Source organism: Mus caroli, chromosome 7 (genome assembly GCF_900094665.2).
Source record: "Mus caroli chromosome 7, CAROLI_EIJ_v1.1, whole genome shotgun sequence".
NCBI classification, from domain to species: Eukaryota; Metazoa; Chordata; class Mammalia; order Rodentia; family Muridae; genus Mus; species Mus caroli.
The window spans coordinates 133423898-133443322 of record NC_034576.1 but is presented as its reverse complement, the minus strand read 5'-3'; the positions used below and the strand labels follow the sequence as shown (position 1 = coordinate 133443322).

Here is a 19425-nt window from a genome sequence, read left to right as displayed (position 1 = left end):
CAACTGTATATGCAATATATAAAGGTATACACATAAACATATATGTGTAAATATACATTAATATGTGAGTAAGTGTTTTCAAACAGACGATGGCTGGAGAAAGAAGTAGGAAGCACAAGATATTTGATGGGGAAAATGAATAAAACCCTTTAATTTTGGAGAAAATTCCCTGATAGAATTCTTGAAGGGAAAAGCAACATAATACATGAGAAAGGATGACCAGACAACTAGAACAAGAAAAGCCCAATCTGGATCTTTCAGGAGGAGGAAAGTTATGTGTGATGGAGCAGGGGCAAGGTCTTCAAGTGTGGACCACCCAGCTAGAGCTCCACATCTGGGTGACTGGGCATTTACAGGCATTAGCTCAATGAGTGGGATACTGAGATAATTGACTATAGGATGGGTTTTTATTAAAAAGAAAAAACCCTGTGGAAAAGATATTCTTGGGGAATCACAGATTCAAATCTAGTCTGGCCACTAAACTAGAGGAAGGAAAAGCAAGGCTGCTTACTTCAGGCTTGGGATGGTCAGCTCTATGTTGAACTTCTCAGCCACATGTATCTCCCAGATGCACTCTGTGTCCGTGGGGTAGTTAGTAGGATACCAAGGACTGGAGAAGGAGCCCGAGAGATTTGAAATTACTCCTCCACAGGAGTGACTTCCTTCTGTGAAAGCAGATGAGAGAGTTGTAGTTGGCATCTTCAGGAATGCACTTGGCATTTTCCCAGACGTGAAATCTAGAGTTGCATCAGATTATTCTACAGTGGGAATCAGAGAGCGGGAAGTGGTGTGGCTGGTCAGGATAGCTGCAGTTTGACTGGCATGTGTAGATCTAAGAGGAGCATGGGAGGATGAAATATATACAATTGGCAGGCAGGACCTGAAAATGATTGAAAGTGACACTAGATACATGTACATTGAGGGTGCTTGGGGACCATGCAGGATACACTTTTGTGTGTATGTTTGTATAGGTGCATGTACATATGTGTGCTTGGGGTAGGCAGAGGCCAACCTTATGTTATTTCTCAGGTGCCACCCACCTTGTGTTTTGAGACACAGTCTCTTAAATTAGGCTGGCTTGCCCAGGAGCCCCCCCCCCCCAAATCCACCCGTTTGTCACTATAATGTTGGTGTTAGAAGCACACAGCACTATGCTTATATATATATATATATATATATTAATGTGAGACCCTGGGCTAAAACTTAGGTCTTTCCATTTGTAAGACCAGTGCTTTACTACCTGAGCTCTAGTCCCCTAGAATATGTACTTCTCTAATGGTCTTCCTAAATTCTTGCCCTGAAAGCCAGCTCAACTGAAGAGTAGCCAACCTACCTGCTTATGAGGGCTCCATCCCACCCATTTTCCCCCTCCTGTCATAGAGGACAGACAGATGTTCCATGATGTTTGAATGAGTTATCACAATGCCATTCTAGTTTATGTTACTTTCAGGAAAGATAGTACCTTATGGTGTACGGGATTGAGAAATAGAAGTTTCAATAAATCTAAAACAAGAAAACCAGACTAGAGCCAGCATCACGCAGGCATTTTAGAACTAAGTGCCAATGAATGAGCAGGCTACTACTTTGAAGTTTGGACAAATAGTTTGCAGACACTCAGTTCTCTTCCCCTCCTGATCTTGGATAGAGTTCCCTTCCCTCTGTATTCTGACCAGAAAAATCATACACAATGCCCAGCTACATGACTTCCTTTCTGTTGAGTTCTAGGTTCACCAAGGCAAGGGCTGTCTTGATTGTTCAGCTGACAAGAAGCACCTCTGGCTTTTTGAACATATACTGTGTAAAGCATTAAGTAGCAAAACCCAAGAGGCCAAAATTCGGAATCCTTACAGCCAATATGGGGATGGGTAGGCTGAGCAAGTGTTTTGTTGAGGGAAGAGAAAGCTCACTGGGGAGTGCTGGTACATGGTCAAGATCCTTTCTTTCTCCTGGCAGGTGTCCTGCTGGCTTTGTATGCAGTATATATTTCAATATTCTGTGCTATCAGTGTCTACCATATGGTGAGCTAAAGGCAATATGTTTGGAAAGTTTGTCCCATGGAATTCTGGTATTTGATTGAGTTTTGTGTTTGTGTGTGTGTTCATATGCACACACGTGGTGTGTGTGTTTTATTCTTCTCTCATACATTACATCATGATCACAATCACAACTGTCCCACCCTCCACTCCTCCCAGTTCTCTCTCTCTCTCTCTCATATACACACACATACACACACACACACACACACACACACACACACACACACACACACACACCTCCCTTCTCTCCCAGACTCATTTGTTTCCCTTCAGAAAAGATCCAGCCTCCTAGGGATATGAACTGAACATGGCATAACAAGTTACAATAATACTAGGCACAAGCCTTCATATCAAAGCTGGACAAGAGTTTTACATAAAAAGTTCGGTGGGGGCGTTTGAAGCAGGCAGATCAGATGGCCTGAGAACTCCCTTAACTCCCAGGTCTCCTCTTTGGCCAGACCTAATGTGAAGTTTAGCATTGATAGATGCTAGCCACTTGCTGCCTATCATTACTGGTCCTTTGTCAAGAGTGTTGTTGGGTATCAACAGAATGAATTTTTTCTAATCTAAAGAATCTCAGAAGTAAATTTCTTTTGTACAGAGGTAGTTACAGCATGCTCTATCAATAAGTATCTTATTGGGTTCTATCAGGTTATAGGTGGTCCATCCCTCTTGGGGTCTGAATAAAAATGGTCCCCATAAGCTCTTATATTTGAGTGTTAGGTCTGCAGTTGTTGGAACTGTGTAGGAAGGATTAGAAGGTGAAGCCTTGTTAGAGGAAGTGTTTCACTCAGGAGGTGGGCTTTGAGGTTTTAAAAGCCCACACCATTTCCAGTTAGCACCACATATACTCCCCTCCAATTTGTGGATCAGACATACACTCTCCATTACTGCTCCAGTGCCGTTCCTAGCCTATCTGTTTATCTGTTGCCATATTCCCCACCATGATGGGCATTATGGACTCACCCTCTGGCACTTGTTAGCCCAATAAATCCTTTGCTCTATAAGTTGCCTTGGTCAACTAAGACAGAGAATGTAATGGGCTCCCAACCTTTATATTTGACTGAGGCCTTCACTGTAGGTGGACAATAGTAACAATCACTAGGTGTGGTTGGGAATGTCGAGGTAGAGTACATATGCATTAATGTATTCAGCTTTTGCTATTCCCTTCCCACACTGTGCTTCTTCACCTGCTTCCTCCTGGTTCTTCTTTCTCCAGTTAGTTCCCAGGTCTATACTCTTATTACCTAAATATCGTACTCTCTATTTCTCGCCCCCTTTAAAAAGTCATCCCCCCATCACCCTATTTTTAATTTCACAGCTTATGACATGCACATAAACACACACACACACACACACACACACACATACATATTTTCCAACTACACATTTCACAGAGGATTAATGGGCAGGGTATATAAAGAACCACTGATTTTAAAATTTCTGCTGAACATTATAATCACATGAGAGCTCAACTATTCCTGGCAACTAGGGGTGGTTCTGGAGGTTCTAATGCAACCTGTCTTGGGAATCTCAGAAGCTTTCATTGTGTGTCCAGAACTGGAAATCACTGCTGTGGTCACTGTCCACCAGTGACAAAGTCAGGACACAGATTTCTCAACTTTAAAGAGATGGAATTTAGTGTTGGACTTACCTGTTGGTGAAGGAGTCACATCTGCATCTGCATAAATGGGAAATAAATAGGTTTAGGGAATTTAAATTAAATTCCATGGAGAGAAAAATGTTATCTGTTTTTCTAACATGGGCATGTCTCTCTGGGAGGGTGGTATCACATCTGTAGAACATACAGACAATAGGAAAAGCCAACAAAGTGTTCCTGGGCATCTATTTTTAAGCCAGTTGTGCTCTGCATTTCCTGCCTTTCTTGCTAAAGGAGTGTTGCCCTTGTCAGTTTACCAAGTCTAGAACAACCTAGGAGGCAAATCTTTGGGCTTCTTTAGGGAGTCTCCAGATTAGGCTACTGAGGTGGAAAGAGCCACTCTAAATGTAGGTAGCACCATTGCATGGGCTGGGGTCCTAGACTGAATGAAAAGAAGAAAGTTCAGTGCCAACATTCATCTTTCTCTGCTTCCTGGATTCAATTCACTATGACCAGCTGCCTCAGGCTCTGTCCTCCATGATGTCTCTGCCATGGTGGACCACACCTGAACCATGAGTCAGAAACGAACCCTTCCTTTGGTAAGTTGCCTCTGTTAGATATTATGTTTATAGCTACGTGAGAAGTAATTAACAAGGCCATTTTCAATGGAGTCACATCCCTGCTCTGTTTGTGGCTTCTATACATCACTAAGATGCCTCATAGAAAGAACCCATTACAGGAGACAGAATACCTGAGCAGATAACGCCAGCATCCTCATGGTGGCCACAGTTGTGGTCTAACCAGGCAGAGCTGGAACACTGGCCAAAGTGGTTTTCCGTTCCTGAACACTGAATGTTGTCCAGAAGGATGTTTCCAGAGCCTGGACCAAAGTAGGCACTTCCAGGAGCAGCAATAGCATGGCCACAGCCCAGCTGTCTGCACACAACCTCAGCTTCATTCAGGTCCCACAGGTCATCACACACGGTGCCCCAGGCCCCCTGGTGGAGGATCTCCACGCGTCCCGAGCACTGTCCAGAGCTGCCTGCCAACCGCAGCACTGGTCTTTCTTCTAAACAGAGAAATATTCCAGTTTTGAACATGGAGAAGTTTATGTAGAAAGTGACATTGGATGGAGTTCCAGGACTTCTATGGAAGAGTTGGGGAAAGGAGTGGGGACCCCAAATGGGATAGGAACTCCACAGAAGGACCAACAAAGTCAACTAGCCTGACCCCTTGAAGGCTCTCAGACACTGAACCAGCAACCAAAGAGCATCCATGGACTGGACCTAAGACCCCTAGACATATGTAGCAGATGTGCAGCTTGGTCTTCATGTGGATTCCCCCAACAACTGGTGTAGGAGCTGTCCCTAAAGCTGTTGCCTGTCTGTGGATCCCATTCCCTTAAATGGGCTCCCTTGCCTGGTCTCAGTAGGAGAGGATGCACCTAGCTTGGCAGAGACTTGATGTGTCAGAGGGGGGAATACCCAGGGGAGCCTGCACCCTCTCAGAGGAGAGGGGAGGATGAATGGGGGAAGGGAGTGTGTGAGGGGGGAACTGGGAGGAGAGCAGTGGGATGGGTAGTTATATGGAAGAATTTGGTTGGAGGAAAGGAAAGGGAGAGATGTTGTGATTATATTATAAACCCCAAAATAAAAAATAGAAAAGAGAAAGAAAGAAAGAGAGAGAGAGAGAGAGAGAGAGAGAGAGAGAGAGAGAGAGAGAGAGAGAAAGAAAGAAAGAAAGAAAGAAAGAAAGAAAGAANAGAAAGAAAGAAAGAAAGAAAGAAAGAAAGAAAGAAAGAAAGAAAGAAAGAGAGGAAGAGAGGAAGAGAGAAAGAGAGGAAGAGAGAAAGAGAGACAGACAGACAGACTAGCAGCTGTACCATCCATGACCAAGGTCATCAAACCTTTGAGGTTGTCTTGATTCCATAAAAGCCATAAAAGCCCAAGGGTTATAGAGTAAGACAGAAACTGGGGTTGAAGTTCATTCTACTGCCCCCTACATGGCAATAACTTCACCTCTCTGAGCTGTTTCCTCATTTCTAAAGTCATCCTTCTATCAAGTGTGTATCGTAGAGGCTCTCAGGATCAATCAGGGAGAGCACACTTATAAGATACACAGATCACACCCACAAAGGAGTTTCCTCGGAGACAAGCAAACCCAAACCTCAGACAGGAACTTACTACTTATCTGGTTTTCTGACAGTCTCAAAGAATTACTGGAGTTCCTGCAGGGGGAATCTAAGCATCAGCAATCTCACCACTGACAGGCAGTGCTCCCTAGCTCTGCAATGATTGTCTATGAGGCCAAGGATAGCAGGAGTCCCCAAGCCTCAAGTCAGGGTGCATCTGTAAGGCATGCTACATGTGAGTTGGGTCAACAGGTAAAGGTGTGTGTGTGTGTGTGTGTGTGTGTGTGTGTGTGTGTGTGTGTGTGTGTAAAATCTTGAGGAGTGTTAGGCTTCCATGTTTCAGAACTCTGGACAGTTCCCAAAGATCTTGTGATAGCAAATGCAGCCTGAAGACCATTCATTGAGCTTGGTTTTCCATTGAAACTGCCTGGCCTTTTACAACTACCCTTTGCAGCATTTGTACAGGATGCATGTTACTATTTTATTGTTGCTTGGTAACCTGACCCTCATGGTGAGAAAATCTACCTCCTTGTGATACTAGCACCTCTAGCAGGTGAGGTGTGTGTGTGTGTGTGTGTGTGTGTGTGTGTGTGTGTTTGGGAGTGTGGGTTAAAATCTACCCAGGCCTTGTGATAGAAGTGTTGATTTAAAAATTGTTCTCTATTATCTCCTGAAGCTTCCTACCTGACTCTCTTCCATCTTGTGGAATTGCATTGAAGAAAGCATAAAAGCCAGTGTTTGTTGTCATATAATCGCTGCGGAACACCACTGTCAAGATGTCTGAGGAGGAGAAAAATACCACAGCTGATGGGGCACAAAACTTCCCCATGGAGAGTGATGCAATTCTGGGGCCATCGAAGATCTCAATTGAGTCATAGGGACATCCAAGGATATCTTCCAGGCTGGGGGTGGGGATGAAAGCTGGGTATTAATGACACAGTAGCAACATCTTCAGTATCAATGCCCCAAAATGTGACAATCTCAGAACATGAAGTATTCATTAGTCTTTCTCAAATGTTTTATCAGGACTCTATTTTCTTTGCCTAGGTAGTATATGAAGTTTACTAATACAATTTTATCATAATTTTAAAAATTATAGTGATTCTGACCAGCCACAAAGGTAATATATGTTAGGAGTCTGTGATTGCTGTTTGTTTGGATTTAAAGCAAATCTAAATTAACAGCCTTGGCACAGTCCTGATGGAACCATGATTTGGCCTAGCTGAGTCTGGTTTATCACGGAATCTCATGATCTTGCTCTATTGCAGCATGGTGTGTACTATGTGAGTGAAGAAAGGCCATGTAAAGATTTTGCTGGAAGAAAACTTTTGGTGAAGAACTGGGGCTTTGACATCATATACACCTGCATCTGTTGTCAATGGGCAAGTTAGTTACTTTCCACTTGTTCATTTTCCTCATATCTAATGAGGATGGTAAAGACATTTGTAGGCTATAGTGATGCCGGAGCATGACAAAGCCTAGAAGCATATAACCCAGGATCTATAGCAATAGCTCAGTGGGTAAAGTGCTTGTTATTAAACATGTAGACCTGAGTTTAGTCCCCAGGACCCATGTGAAAATTCTGGTTATGGTGGCCTAGCTTCTTTAAGAGCTCAAGGCCAATGAGCAATCTCTCTTGAAAAACAAGTTGGATAGTGCCTGAAAAATGACACCTGAAATGACCTTTGACCTTCATGTGAACATAGGTGGAGAAGAATTAGGGAAGGGACTGAAGGAGCTGAAGGGAATTGCAACCCCATAGGAAGAACAACAGTATTAACTAACCTGGGACCCTCAGAGCTCCCAGAGACTAAGCCATCAACCAAAGAGCATTCGTGGGTTGGTCCATGGGCCCCACTACATGTGTAGCAGAGGACTGTCTGTAAGGGGTCAGTGGGAAAGGATGCACTTAATACTGTAGAAACTTAGTGCCTCGGGGAAGGAGGATGCTAGTGGTGTGAGGCAGAAGTGGATGGGTGGGTGGGTGGGACAGCACCCTCTCAGAAGCAAAGGGAAGGGGGGGATGGGGTGAAGAACTCATGGAGGAGGACCAAGAAGGGGGGGCAACATTTGGAATGTAAATAAGTAAAATAATTATAAAAATAATAGATCCAGATAGGATTAAAAATAAAAAAATAAAAGACAGATTTCCAAAGCTGAGCTATGTCAAAACATTGATAAACGACTTGCTGCATTCTCCTAGCTAGAAGAGAAATTAGATACTGCTACAAAATTAATTCAGACTTGAATTTGGAAATGCTCCTTCGTTTTGTGCTCCTCTGCTTTTTTCCAATCAGTAAAGAAAATGTCTTTACCACAGCTAGGAAACCCAATATTCTTATTCAGATCGAACCCTCTCTTTAAAACTAGTTTCTTACTTCAGATTCGGAATCATGAGTTCTATGCGGAAACCTTTCTCCACATGGATCTCCCACACGCATTGGATGTCTGTTGGGTAGTTTTCTGGGTACCGTGGACTCGTAAATGAACCCGAGAGGCTGGAGATGACTCCTCCACAAGAGTTACTTCCTCCTGAAGTAAGGAAAAGGATGTCATGTTGCAGCCATGTGGTGCCTATGACTGGGACCACCTCTCAGTTAACAGCAAGCACTTTGCTGCATCACGGTCACTTATTTTAACGCAGTGTGTTCAGACTGGAACTTGTAGATTAGGGAATTTATGAAAGTTAAACAAGACGAAGATCTAGTTCTTCCACAGTCATTGTCATGTTAGCATGAAATGATATAGCCCTACATGGGTATACAAGGCAGTGTGTTGTCTTTAAAAGTAGATAACAAATCATCCAGTTATTTGGAGGGAGTTTGAAAGCACCATGCACTTCATTTGTACCTAAACTGTATGAAGCTGCTCGATTTTTCTTCTTTTCACCTCGATGACACCTTGTAGTCCTCCCAGGCTCCCACAGATTTCTAATCTTTCCTAAGATGGATCTGGACACTGATTCTAGACATCCTACACCTCTGTCACTAATTAAATTCTGGGATGGGAGAAAGCTGGAATCAAATCCAAGGTATTTCACATATTGCACAAGTGCTCTCTACCACAGAGCCCATTCCCCAGTCCTTTCTGTAAAGACAGAGTCTTATTATATAGCCAAAGGTGCCCTTGAACTCAAACCCTCCTGCCTGTATCCCTCAAGTAACAGGATGACAACTGTATGTCACCCTACTCCATTCTCCATTGATCCCATCTATAGGTTATAACAATAGGGTCAGGACACATGTGTGACAGGAGATGAAAAACAGCTGTCTTTGAGCATCCACTTCAGGGCTGTGCCTAAACAAGGCAGGCTGAGTGTGGGTCAGATGGACTGCAGAATGACATCTACCAATTTGTTGACTTCTTGTCTACTTTATCCTGGGAAGACCCACAGCCCTCCTTTCCCTCATGTTCCTCCTAACACATAGTCACCATTTACAGAGTGGCACCAGAGGAGTAAGCCCCTCACCCATGCCAGGGGCTCTGTTGTACTACATCCCTGGGCATTGCCTAGAATTTGTCTCCATGGAGTTACCATGTCATAAAGAAGTGACTACCTGTTAGTGGATCCTGAGAAGTTGGAGGAGGACCTGGAAAGGAAATAAAGAAGATAATAATGACATCCAGGGGGAAAATCTTTAGTCTTATCTACAAGCTAGTACATGGTGAATGGTTTCCTTGGAAACATCAATGAGTTTGGTGCCAACTTAGAAGAGTCTGAAGCTGCTAAGTGAATATTCTCTATAGTTCTATGGCAGATCAAAGCCTTCCAGTAATACTTGGACATGCCCCTTATCACCAGATGAGGACTAGGCAGGCTCCCTCCCTTGAACCTGAGTGGGCTCTATAAGTGCTTTAAACAACAGGATATGGCAGAAGCCATGCTGTGTCCAACTATTGACATATGCTTCCTGTTTCTGAGTCTGAGACTTACTTATAGCACCTCACACCATCCTACCCCTTGAAGCGACTGGATGAAGAGGCTCTGAGGCTCCCTGGAAAGGGAGAGGGCTCACCTTTGCAGTGCACTCATGAAGGCACTGATGATGTATATGAAGCTATTCTGAGCTCTCCAAACCAGAACCCAGGCAAATGACCCTGAGACCCTAGCTTGACGCTCTGAGGAGCAGAAGAATCTCCCAGCTGAGCCCTGCCCAAATTCCTGACACACAAAACCATGGCATGTGTTGGAATGTCTCTGTCTTAAACCACTAAATTTTGAGGCTACAATGGATAACCAGAATGGATCCTTCTTCATTTCTTTGTACAATTCCCACTAAATGAGCAAACCACAGGCAACAGTTCATTGAATAGCTACTGTTGGAGATTTAGCTCAGTGGGAGGGTGCTTGCCTGGCAAGCACAAGGCCCTGGGTTCCATCCTCTGGTTTGAGAAATTTGAAAAGTGTCTTCTATTCATGGCCTTAATCATGGCCTTGTAGCTTTAGACAACACTTCTCTTCTCAGTAATGACCTCAGCACAAGCTGTTCTTGCCTGGGACACTCAGCACTCATCAAGATCTCCTCCAGGCCAATGCCAAGGGAGATGGTTCTTTCAGTGACCTGTGACCTGTGTGCCCTCCGCCACTGGAGAGATAACCCAGGCACATTCAGATGGTAAATCCCAACTTTCCTTCAAGATAAACCTTACGAGATGTCTCTCCTTCTGGAGAGAAATGTGAGAGGTCCTGGATCATATCTACCAATGCTTTGTGCAGAGCTTACAGTGAAAAGAAATTATGTTTTCATTCACCTCCAATGTCATTCTAGAATTTATTGTATTAGTCTAATTTTCTAATACATATATATGATTATTATATAGTATCGTTTATATATGATTATATATTATTATAAATGTATATGTAATATAAAACTGGTACTCCCATTAATTTACTTAATGATCAAAATTGCTTAACCTTGCCTAAATCTGCCTTCTGAAAACATAGCATATATGTCTTTTTTTTTCATTTCATTTTTTTATTAGATATTTTCTTCATTTACATTTCAAATGCTAACCCGAAAGTCCCCTATACCCTCCCCCTGCCCTGTTCTCCAACCCACCCACTCCCGCTTCCTGGCCCTGGCATTCCCCTGTACTGGGGCATATGATCTTCACAAGACCAAGGGCCTCTCCTCCCAGTGATGACTGACTAGGTCATCCTCTGCTACATAGCATATGTGTCTTTTAAGGAGTTTTCTTGGTGATGAGAAATTACCTGAGCAAACTGTCCCCTCATCTTTATTATAGAGTTGTCTGATCTGGGTGTCTTGGGTCAGTGTGTGTATGGCAAGTGACTAGAGGTCAAGTGTACTGGCAGTTCGGCCCATATCCTTTGAATTAGCCAAAAAGTCCCTTGCTAACTTTCTATGAGTCTGTTTATTTGAAGAACATAAATAGTCAAACTATTTTCCCAGAGGGAATTAATAGCTGGAGAAGGTCCTGATTTGTGAAGATTTGACATATGGCTTTTCATGAAGGAGGAGCTGTCCTTCAAATTTTGAATTTGGATGTTTTCCTAGGGTCACATATGTGGTCCGATCCTCCCTTGAGATGCTGGGACGCAGCAGTGAGCTCCCAGGCACCTCAGATAGCGAGGATGCATGACAGGTGCTCTCAGTGTGCTGCTGCTGAGCCAGGACATTCAGAAGCTTAGCTATATGGAATGTATTCTTTGACTTATGGTAGTTTTACATTGGGCTTCCTGAGATATAACTCTATCATAAGTTGAGAAGAATCCATCTATACATGTATGAACAGCTCCGAATGCCTGACTCTTAGCATTAAAAAAAAAGATATTTAGTACTGTTTTCACAGTTGCTCTTCCTGAGTGGGGAATTTTCCTTAACTAGGAGAGCAGTGGACATACCTGGCGGCATAGGTGGAGGAGGGGCATCTGAATCTGTATACAGAAAGAGAAACAACAGGTCACTCTCTCTGAGGACCTCAAAGGATAGAAGATGAGGTGATAAGAAGGGGGTGGTGAGTAAGAGGGACAGACCCATGGCCTATCTGGGTACAGAAACTAGCTCCTAGAACCACCAATTGGACACCCTCATCTAAGGTAAGTTCTTGGCTTAGAAAACTTAGACCAGCCACTAGGTAGGTTATGTCTCATGGTGGGCAGAGCTAGGTACTTGTGACACCCCTATACAGAATCCCTGGAGAACTCTTAAAGTACAGGCTCCAGAGCTCCTTCCCAAACCTACTCAGTGATAGTTTCTTTTTTTTTTTTTTTTTTTTTGGTTTTTTCGAGACAGGGTTTCTCTGTATAGCTCTGGCTGTCCTGGAACTCACTTTGTAGACCAGGCTGGCCTCGAACTCAGAAATCCGCCTGCCTCTGCCTCCCGAGTGCTGGGATTAAAGGCGTGCGCCACCATGCCCGGCTTCAGTGATAGTTTCTTAAGAGAGCGACCCTGGAATCTTTACTGCAATGCCCCAGAGTGGTGCCAAGAGGTATCGTAGACTTCCCATAACCACCAAGTGCTATTCATGACAGGATAGGTGTCTGCACCTAGGACCTGGTCCTGAAGGGTTGCTTAAAGAATCAAATGGGTGGCTGGAAATTTTCACCCAAAAAAGATAGTTTCCAAATTCCTCTAGTTGCATAGGAAGAGAATGAATACCTGAGCAGATAACACCAGCATCCTCATGGTGGCCACAGTTATGTTCAGACCATCCTGAATGTGGACACTGGCCGAGGTAATGTTCCATTCCAGAACACTGAAGGTTGTCTAGGAAGATTTCTCCAGAGCCTGGGCCAAAGTAAGCCTCACCAAGGCTAGAAACAGCCTGACCACACTCTAGCTGGCGGCATACAACCTCAGCTTCATTTGAACCCCACAAGTCATCACATATGGTGCCCCAGACTCCCTGGTAGAGGATTTCCACTCGTCCTGAGCACCGACTGGAGCCACCCACTAGGCGAAGCTCTGGCCAGTCTCCTGGGGTGGGGGGAGAGAGAGAGAGAGAGAGGTGGTATGAGTCCCCACACCCCAATACCTTCACCTGGAATCCTGCAGTACTAGATTCAGAGAAAGGCTGGGTAGGGCTTTGGGCATTCATCCACTCTCATGTTTATCATGGATTTCTGAGTTTCAGTTTGTGGGGGTTGCAGCAAATTTTGTTTCAGCAGACTTTTTTGTTTCCTGTGTTAGCCATGGATTGTATAGCCATAGACCCTCTGGGAACCTGAGTCTATTCACTTGTGAAATATAAACACAGTAAAATGTACCATTCCACAATCTGATAAATACAACAAAAGCAAAGGCAGGATGTTAGAGGATAATGGCAGAGAAGAGATGCTGAATGACACCCTTTAGAAATGTGAAAAGGAAGCCAGGCAGTGGTGGCGCACGCCTTTAGTCCCAGCACTTGGGAGGCAGAGGCATGCGGATTTCTGAGTTCGAGGCCAGCCTGGTCTACAGAGTGAGTTCAGAGGAGAGGAGAGGAGAGGAGAGGAGAGGAGAGGAGAGGAGAGAAAAGTGAAAAGGAGCTAGTGAGTAGAAGAGCCAACAAAACCAAACAGGCAAAAACAAACCAAAAACCAAAAACCATCCTTTGGACCAGAGAGAAGTGTACAGACAAGGAGCCCTAAAGAGCCATGTTGCTTTGGTGTATACCTTTTCTCTTGGTGTTATGCCAGTGAGGAAAATGACCAAACATGTAGCCTATTTTTTAGGTAATATGTGAATCCTTTACAAATGATTGATACACATATGAACACACATGCATACACACACAACACATCACACATGAAAAAGTGAGAAGAATCACAGCCAGACATGACATTCTGTAACAGATTTGCAGCTGAAAGAAGTGAACTTGGAGGTGAAAGACCAAACAGCCCAAAGACAAAGTCAAAGGCAGCTGATATTTAACTCCCACCCATAAAAGACACCACTGACCTGGAACATCAGACAGAGGTTTTTCAGCATCTGTAAGTAGGAAAAACAAATAGGTCGGTATTTGGAGGAACTCCAGGCTTTAATAGCAGAAGATAATGTTTAATTATACTCTCATTTGTATTGATTAATCTATTATCAATCCCTTTAAAGAACATGATACCAGGAAAAAAACAAATTTATCAGTAGGTCTAAAATAAGCTTCTGTCTGGGGTGTTAGTTTATTACAGCAAAGTGAGAAAGTGGACAGATGTAGACGGCTGTGGTTTGGATAGTGTCTGCTCCCAGGAGCCTGAGTATTTACTGGTACACTATACACTAGTAACATGTATTAATCTGTGTGGGCAGCTCTGTGGACTGCAAACCCATTCTATTAACAGTGCCTGACTCTTTGGAGTCACATCTGCAATTGTAGCAGTTTGCTTAAAGACATCACATTGTCAGACAAGGCTGGCTGTAGATATTCCAGAGGGAACCTATTTACTCACAACTACTCATGCACGAGTCAGGGCATTTAAAAAAATAAAAAAGACACAGGCAATTGAAATTAGTCACCTCCCAGGTGAATTTCCTCCATATTATGACTAAGGAGAATAATGAGTTGTGCACTTCTTTGTTAGTTAGTAGGACAGTACTTCGTCAAAAACTTCTTTTCTGAAAAATATCAGTCAGTCTTCTAGTTTCCTAAGTGAAGATCTGAAAATGTAGATGCTACACAGATGCAGTCTGGAAGTTCACTGCAGCTCTGAGAGGCAGCCCCATGCAGCCCTGGTCTCCCTGCAGTAGGCTACTGCCTCCAAATTTAGATACATTCTTTGCATATTTCAGCAAAGCACACATTGCTAATGATTACTGCCAAATGAGAAACTTAGATAGAGTACCTGAGCAGATGACACCAGCATCTTCATGGTGGCCACAGTTGTGGTCTGACCAGCCAGAATGGGCACACTGGCCCAGGAAGTGCTCCACCCCAGCACACTGGAGGTTATCTAGGAAGATATCTCCTGAACCAGGGCCAAAATAGGCCTTGCCAAGGGCAGACACAGCCTGACCACACCCCAGCTGTCTGCATATGACTTCAGCTTCATTCAGGTCCCAGAGGTCATCACATACAGTCCCCCAGACTCCCTGGTAGAGGATCTCCACACGCCCTGAGCATCGATTGGAGCCACCCACCAGCCGCAGCTCTGGCCAGTCCCCTGCAGACAGAGACTTGGTGACTGTTGTCATCTGGAAGTATGATACCTTTCCATGAGATGTTTGAGCTGCCCTTTCCTCTATTCTATTAGGTAAAGAAAACCTACTAAAGTCAGCCAACTGGTCTCCAGCTGGAGTGTAAGTCAAAGGGGTTGTCAATAGCATTTAGGGCATACAAAATCCACTAATTACTATCTATTATGTCAGAAACATGCACAAATCTGTTTGAGCTTAATGCAGAAAAAAATGAATCTTGTACAAAACTTTGTTATTTTTGTGAGAAGTTTTCAAGTGTCACTTTTATGATAGCTCAAGGTTACAGCAGGGTGTTAGCTTGCCAACCTTATCTGTGAAGGAACTGAAAGTAGAAAAAAAATCAGAAGGATTCCCCTGAAATCTACTCATGGCAAACAACATGTCTATCTATTTAAGGCCCTCTGCACCCCCTGCTTCAGAAGTGCCTTATTCTTTTTCTGCTTGTCTAGTTCATTGCCCAACTTGGAAAAATCAGTTAGCGATTGTGATGGGAAGGCTAATTATACCTGAGTCGGATACGGGAAGAGGTGAGATGTTCCCACTGGGAGTATTTGAGAATTCTGAAAGGTACAAAAGCAAAACCAGACAATAATAACAGCTATAACAACAAAACACTCTGTTTATTCAGGTTGTGAGAGCTGGAAGGCTGTCGGGGTCTGCAATGGTCCTATGTCCTAGTATAGAGTTAGTTGATTTATTTGCAAGCAAATGGACTGTATGTAGTTCTAGCATTTCACACCACAAAGCAGGTACAACATATATAGACATGGGCGCTGAGAGAAAGAAACACTTGGTACTCAAATAGGTGCCTCCTGAGACTTACGTGGTCTTTCTGTTACCATCTTGGAAGTTGCTGTGGGGATGGCTGTGGGGACAAGATGAGGGGAGACTTATGAGGTCAAGGGCACCATCCTTCATTGAACATCCAGATCCCCCTGGATTCTTTCATCTTCTCACTTATATAATAAAAAATGTCCTAAGCCAAACCCTCTCTTCACATGGGTCTAATGTAGCCCAGCAGCATGGAAGCTGACCCCTTTGCATCCGCACCAAAAATATAACTTCATTTGTGCTAAAATGAAAACACTCATACGCTGTTTTTCTGGGAGGAACCATCCCCCACTTTTTGACTTGCTTCTTGTGATGGTTAGTCTTAATTTCAACTCAATTTCCATTGTAGAGGTATTTCTGCCTCTTCAGCTAGCTTTATTCCTAGATATTTTTTAGAAGCTTTTTAAAAGAAAGTGTTTCCATGATCTCTTTCTCAGCATGTTTGTTATTGGTATATAAGATATCTACAGATATATCTATATATAGAGAGATATACATATACATATACATATACATATACATATACATATACATATACATATACATATACATATACATATACATATACATATAGATAGATATAAATATACACAGATATATAGATATATATACACATATATGCACATATATGTATATATATGTATGTGTATATATATGTATGTATGTGTATATATATATATGTGTGTGTGTGTGTGTGTGTGTGTGTGTGTGTGTGTGTGTGTGTACTATGTAAGAATTTACATATATGGGGCTGGAGAGATGTCTCAGTGGTTAAAAGCAGTGGCTGTTCTTTCAGAGGACCTGAGTTTAATTCCCATTACCCACATAGCAGCTGACAACAGTCTGTAATCTAGCTCTATGTGATCATGTATTCTGAAAGATGTATAGATGCTGAGGACAAAGAGAGGCTTGTGAATTTCCCTTACTCTGCTAAGGATTTTTCCCACTCCCCACCTCCCAATTTTAAAGAGTTTTCATAGGAAACTTTTTACAACTTAGAAATAAATGCTAAATTCACTTTTCAAAGTGTCTTTTTTTTTTTTTTCCTGTGACTTCAACTAGCAGGCTGAAAGTTAGAGCTACTGAATTCCCCTGGAGTTAGAACAAAAGCTACTTTACTTAATCCCTTGCTGTTTTAGGATGAGGTGCTAAGTACCTCTAGCCTCAGAAGAACTCAGCAGGCAGGTCAGCTACAGTAGCAAAGTAGCTTAGATAAGTAAACTCTTAGTACTTAGATAAGTAAACTCTTTGCTGTATAATAATACAGCAACCCTAAATATCTCTAAAGGCAAGGTCTTACCCCCATATCTCATAAGACAAAGTCTTAACCTCCACTGATGCTCTTCCCCCTCTGATGCCTCAAGAACTAAGAACAGAAAGAAAGAAGACCCCGCTGGGGCTGGCCCCCAGTACATCCCAGCCTCATTCCTGATTTTTAGGAATTTGCTTTAAGGTTTTCTCCATTTAGTATGATATTGGCAATGGGTTTGTCATGCGTAGCCTTTATTATGTTAATGTATGCTCCCTTCAGTCTTACTGCTCCTGGAACTTTTATTGTGAGGTATACTAAATTTTGCCAAATGTCTTTCCTGCATCAATTGAGAGGATCATGTGATTTTTGTCTATAATTCCATCTAAATGATTTATTTATCACATTTATGAATGACTTACACATTCTGAACCATCCCTGCATCTCTAGGACAAGTCCAATATTATTATGGTGGGTGATCTTTCAGATGTGTCTTGACTCAGTTTGCTAGTATTTTGCTGAGGACTTTTACATTTATGTTCCCTGGGGACACTGGCCTGTAGTTTTCTTTTCTTTTCTTTTTCCCCTGTCTTTTTTTTTTTTTTTTCAAGTAATACTGGCGTCATGGAAGGAGATCTAGAGTAATTCTTCTGTTCCTAGTTTTCTAATGATTTTTAAAGTATTGGTTATAGAGTTATCTAGAAAGTTTGGTCGAATTCTTCTGGACATTTTTGAAGCTATCATCATCATCATCATCATCATCATCATCACTATTACTATTTCAACTTATTTCTATGGGTCTTTGCAAGTTAGTGATTTTTTATTGGTTTAACTTTGGTAGTTTGGAAGAATCTAGAAATTTGTTCATACCTTTAAAAAAAATATTTTATTTATTTACATTCCAGCCATTGCCCACCTCCTGCTCTCCCTACCACAGTTCCTCATCCCATTTTTCCTCCCCCCTTGTCTCCAAAAGGGCGCTCCTCCTCTCCCCCCACCACTGGGCATCCCCCTTCCCTGGGGCCTCAAGTCTCTCAAGGATTAGGGACATCTTCTCCCACGGAGACCAGACCAGGCAGTCCTCTGAAGGAAAGAAAGGTAGGCTCCAGTGACCAGCCCAACTTGGGATCTATTTCATGGGGGGTGGGAGGGCACCAAGACCTGACACTATTACTGATGCTTACAGACAGGAGCTTACAGACATGGCTGTCCTCTGAGAGGCCCTACCATTAGCTGACTGAGACAGACACAGATACTTACACCTAACCATTGGACTGGAGTCAGTGACCCCTATGGTTAAATTAGGGGAAGTATTGAAGAAGCTGAAGGGTAGGGTGACCCCAGAGGAAGACCAGCAGTTTCAACTAATCCAGACCTCTGAGAGCTCCCAGAGACTGAGCCACTAACCAGGCAGCATATATAGGCTGATCTGAGGCCCCTGGCACATATATAGCAGAGGACTGCCTGTTCATTTCTTTTATAATTTTATCTTAATAGAGGGTTTTTTTAATATAAGTTTTTTTTAATCTTAATAGGTTTTTAAAAAAATATTTCCCTATATTATTCTGAATTTCATTGTTCTATGTCATGATGGTCCCATGTTCATTTCTAATTCTATTTATTTGGATAATCTGCTTTCTTTTGGCTAGTAAGCCAAGGGCCTATTGATCTTATTTATCTTCTTGAAGAACCAGCTCTTAGATCTGTTGATTCTCTGCAGTGTTTTCTTTGCTTCTATTTTATCATTTTCTGCTTTGCTCTTTACTATTTCTAGGAGACAAACCTCTGGGAGAATCTGTGAGACCATTGCCATTGAGCTTCGACTGAAGTGAGAAGGTGCATCCTACGTGTGGCATGGCCTTTTCACAGGTGATGGTCCCACGTCGAATAAAAGCAGAAAGTGAGATGAACACCTGCATTCACCTTTCTCTGCTTCCTGAGTGTGGATGCCATTTGAGCTCTACCTGCCACAGCTAGAGCCACTGCATGCCTTCCCAGGCATGGCAGGCTACACTTCAAACTGTGAGTCAAAATGAACCTTCCTCCCTTAAGTTGCTTTTGTCAGGTATTTTGTAATTTTTTTTAAATAAGAAAAATAATGAATATGCTTCTGCTATATTAACGTTTTGATGTGGAATATCTAATTAAGTATGTCTTACCTTGGCTAAAAACAAGGAATTTGGAAATTAAATAGACAGTTATCAACATAAAGTGACCTGGTGGTTGAGTAAATGTGACCTGGTGGTTGAGTAAATGTAACTTAGTTCCAGTGTGACTGGGCATTATGTTCATGCAGAAAACCTGCTGACAGAACCTCTCTGTCATCCGAGACTTGAACTAGGAATTAGGAAACAGGAGCGTGGGAGCAAAAGTTGACAGTAAATCACCAGGAAGTCTGGGCATGGCGGTACACTCAGGAAGCAGAGGCAGGTAGATCTTTGTGA

The 19425-nt window shown here is 42.8% G+C and overlaps 1 protein-coding gene across 1 annotated transcript in view; it reads right to left on the bottom strand.

The window, feature by feature from the left end:
* Positions 1–507: 507 nt before the first annotated feature.
* The window catches only part of LOC110298270 (putative DMBT1-like protein), a 242950-nt gene continuing 224032 nt past the window's right edge, over positions 508–19425 (bottom strand). The window contains exons 14-24 of the mRNA XM_029480049.1: positions 15725–15766; positions 15408–15461; positions 14550–14867; positions 12391–12780; positions 11634–11666; positions 9325–9357; positions 8146–8299; positions 6452–6669; positions 4388–4705; positions 3691–3717; positions 508–665 (exon numbers count right to left, since the gene is read on the bottom strand). Of these exons, the coding sequence (XP_029335909.1) occupies positions 508–665; positions 3691–3717; positions 4388–4705; positions 6452–6669; positions 8146–8299; positions 9325–9357; positions 11634–11666; positions 12391–12780; positions 14550–14867; positions 15408–15461; positions 15725–15766 (1745 nt within the window). The remainder of the gene's footprint in view (positions 666–3690; positions 3718–4387; positions 4706–6451; positions 6670–8145; positions 8300–9324; positions 9358–11633; positions 11667–12390; positions 12781–14549; positions 14868–15407; positions 15462–15724; positions 15767–19425) is intronic.